This window comes from Aptenodytes forsteri, unplaced genomic scaffold (assembly GCF_000699145.1).
Source record: "Aptenodytes forsteri isolate BGI_AS27 unplaced genomic scaffold, ASM69914v1 Scaffold242, whole genome shotgun sequence".
In the NCBI taxonomy this organism is placed as follows: Eukaryota; Metazoa; Chordata; class Aves; order Sphenisciformes; family Spheniscidae; genus Aptenodytes; species Aptenodytes forsteri.
Window position 1 is genome coordinate 2,369,867 of NW_008795253.1, and position 4,035 is coordinate 2,373,901.

The window sequence follows — 4,035 nt, forward strand, 5'->3', positions numbered from 1 at the left end:
GCGCGCCGGTGCTGGGCGGCTCCCCTCCCCACCGGCCCTGAGCTCCAGCGGCGGACTGTGCGACCTGCCCGCCAGGAATACTGCCAGGATTAATTAATTAGTGGTTATACAGGTCCCTGCAGGTCTTGAGTAGCAGTAACCGTAGAAGCGCAATTACGGCCGGTTTTCTTTAGCACTCCTGGGTCGCACCTGTGGCTTGAATTACGCCGCCTGCTTCAGCCCCTGAGCAGCTGGGCTCCACCGCTGGGACGGCAGGTACGGCCGGGCCTCCCCGGGCTGCAAGGAGCGGTGTGCGTCCCGTTTTAATTCAGAAGATTCATACGTGAAACCTCGGCATCCTGAAACATCATTAGTTAACAGGCTTAGAGATGGAAGGGCCGGCTCCGAGGCGTAAGGACAGTCCTGGTAGCTCTGACAGCAGTGACATTTAGAGGTAGGGTGGGAGTAAGCGCCGAGAGAAGGCAGCTCAACACGGCTGAGACGCCAGCAGAATCCTGATCCCAAATTACGTGTTTTCAATGCTTTGTCCCTTGCACACAGCTATCTACCCACATTTTTAATAAACTAAAAAAATGGATTCTGGTCCTTATTTTCTTCCCATGCTGTTACAGTAAGGAACTTGATGTCATTTGAGCAGGACAATTAAACCTCTGATGAAACATTAGTCAGGCAATAGATATAGGATTACTTTCTGCAGAAACAAGCATCACCGCACTACAGTGTAATGAAGCTGTTACTTGCAACCATTTCAGGATGTTGTCACAGCAAAATAGATTTTTGGACTTGACTTTTAACTGTACAGATTAATCTCTGGAGCTTCAAAATACAACGAGATGTATTTTGAAATGCCTGCTATTCATTTGTAGATTTCGGAGCATGAGAAAAAATGGGAAACGTGCCTGACTGCTGCAGAGAGGACTTGGAGATGATTCCTCGAAACCACTAGGATGCCTGGCTGTTTTAAAAAGACTTTATTTGCCTTGGCTTCTCTAGTAAGTTTTGTGTCTTTTCTCTTGATTGTTGTTTCAATGGGGACCCCAAAGTGGACGACTGGAAAGATCCTTTGCAAAACAGGAGCTGATTTGGTCAATGCCACAGATCCAGAACTGGTTAAGTTCATTGGAGAAATTTACTACGGACTCTTTCAGGGCGGCAAAATACGCCAGTGTGGGTTGGGTGGGCGGCGTTCCAAATTCACAAGTAAGTACCATTTTGGTTGAACCTTTAGTCTAATGTCTAGTTCAACTTTAAACGCGCTCTATTCTTTTTGTTTACAGAACTTATACAATGCAAATGCTTATTATTAAATTTATATTTGTGGCTGACGTGCTCTTTATGGTTTGGTATCTGTGTGAATGTAAAACCTCTATCATTTCAGGCTAGCTTTTTTCTTCCAGTTATGTTCTGTAATCCTGGAATCAGGATGTGGAAAAAAAAACCCTAGGGCTAGACTGAGGGTTTCCTTTTAGTCTTGTGAAGGGAGTGAAAGTCATTTGGAGATGACCCTGTAAATCATACTTTCCCCTTGAGTGACTCTTTCCTATGCCAAGTGTTGCTCTGCAATCTCTCTGAGCCTCTGTCCTTGCCTTCTCTGTTGAACTCCTCACTTTTTTTTTTCCTTTAAGAAGTAGAGATTTTAGCTGGCCACATTTCTGTATTTCTCTAGCTGTCCAAATGCAGATGTCTGCCATAGCAGATACTCCTAACTTTACTAACATGTTGAAGAAATTTTTACCTTCTTTTCTGGTAACTTTGGAGAGGAAAAAATTGCTGAAGTCTTAAAAGATGTAGAAACTCTTACAAATGTATTCCTTTTAACTTAAAAGATTTTCTTGAGGTCTCAAAAGCACTCAGACATTGATCTGTACTTTGGATTATTTCCAGTTTTCACACATCCTGTGCTGTAGTGAAAATGATATTTTGCATTGAAGATTTTTAGTTCAGTGTGCAGATCCACTGCAACTTAAACCAACATGAGTTGAAGCTGCCGCAGTTTCACCCTCTCCCTGGCCCACAGCAATGCTGTCCTGCCCCATCCTTTGCAATAGCTCTGGTAGTTGTTGTGGTGAGGTAGTTCAGGAAGTTAAGCTGGCCAAAAAATTAACCTACAAAAAAAAAAATTCATTTCCCATAGGATCATGGCTGACTACACAACTGCACAAGCACCGCTGTAGAAACTCGAAGGCAGGACTGTGGGAGTTCGGAGGGAGTAGAGAAGAGAACCAGAGTGACCTCACCTTAGATCAGCATGACTGGTTGTTAAGCCGTGATTAATTTGGACTAGTCACTTTTACAATAACTAAGTCTTGCCCAATCTCAGATTGCAGCTGCAACTTCATGACATGGACATAGCAGTCATGCTCAAATGCTTTGTCTAGAGAGTTTGAATGGCTGGCAGACAGGCCATCAGGTCAAAGCTCTTCCAGCTCTGCTCTGCTTCTCTTCAGGGCATTCAGAAATACAGTCCCAGTTCTTTCACCCAATCCTGCCAGAGAGAATGAGGAAAAAAGTAGCCAATCCTCTTTAAATCTCTGTACAACTTTCTGGACTCTTTAATAAACTTTCTGATTAATTACTGTGTAACCTGAGATGAAGGCCCAATGTTCTACCATCACTCCAGACTGCATCGATACATATTTGGAGGACACGATCCTATAGTCCTTAGACAAACAAAGCTCTCATGGAAGCTAGTAAGAATTCTCCCTGTTAGAACTGTAAAATTGGGTCATTAAGTGCAGTGGGCACAACCGTGCATTTAGGTAAACAAGTGTCCCAGAGATTTTCCCTTTTAAATATTTTAATAGCTCTATCAGGTTTGATACTTTCACAATATTGGTTTCAAAATGGTATCATGATAGTATACAAAGCTGTTAAATACTTTTGCACAACGGTCAGCAGGACTTCTGGGGGTTCTGGGTCTGACGACTTTTTTTACTTTGAATGTCCCCCTTAACCTCCAAGCATTCTTAACTTACTGGGGAGCAAGACATGGGAGACTTTTCTTGGGGATTGTGTTAGCATAAATGGACTGCACAGGCAGCACAGAGCAAGACTGAAAGCTAGCACCTCATACACTGCAGTAGGGCGGTAGCTCTGACACTCTGGAATACTGAATCACAATAATATACCGTTATTAGTACATCGCCTTTCACTGCGTTAACATTGTCTAGAGTAGGCTTGCAGCTGGCACACTCTCTTTTAAGTGGGACAGTGACGACATGATTCAATTGCCATAATAGGTGTCCAGTGCCATTTTAGACTCCTCAAGGTGTATCATCTGGCCTCCAGCTGCTGCTTCTGGAGGTGTCCCATACATAGGGTGGCATGTATGTTGGACCCATGTGGTTGTTATGGTAGTCCTAAGGCATCTAAATTGGCATAAGATGCTTATGTTTTGACAATTGCATCAAGCCCCGAGAACGAGCTGGGGAAGCCAGGCATTTTGCCTGTGCATAGCAAACAGCTGGAATGTGTCAGGAGCCTCCCCGGCAATATCCTTCCCGAGGATTTTTATTTCTGCGTACTAAGCCAGGGTCACTGGTCATGCCTTTGGGACTTGGCTGAGAGCCTCAGAAAAGAGGCAAGAGAATCCTTATAACCACCCTAAAAACTCTGCTGGTTTGTAAGAAAGCTAAATTCCGTGTGCCTTGTGTTACACTGCCAGTTATTTTAGAATAGACTATTTCAGTTGCAAGGGACCTACAATGATCATCTTCCAACTGCCTGACCAATTCAGGGCTGAGCAAAAGTTAAAGCATATTGTTAAGGACATTGTCCAAATGCCTCTTAAAAATTGACAGGCTTGGGGCACTGACCACCTCTCTAGAAAACCTGTTCCAGTGTTTGACCACCCTCTCGGTAAAAAAATGCTTCCTAAAGTCCAGTCTAAACCTCCCCTGGCACAGCTTTGAATCATTGCCACGTGTCCTATCACTGGATCCCAGGGAGAAGAGATCAGCACCTCCCTCTCCACTTCCCCTCCTCAGGAAGCTGTAGAGAGCACTGAGGTCGCCCCTCAGCCTCCTTTCCTCCAAA

General features: G+C 44.3%; 1 protein-coding gene across 1 annotated transcript in view; it reads left to right on the top strand.

The window, feature by feature from the left end:
- The first annotated feature begins 947 nt into the window (after nt 1–947).
- CLRN2 (clarin 2) overlaps nt 948–4,035 on the top strand; it is a 6,215-nt gene continuing 3,127 nt past the window's right edge. The window contains exon 1 of the mRNA XM_009279118.1: nt 948–1,200. Within this exon, the coding sequence (XP_009277393.1) occupies nt 948–1,200 (253 nt within the window). The remainder of the gene's footprint in view (nt 1,201–4,035) is intronic.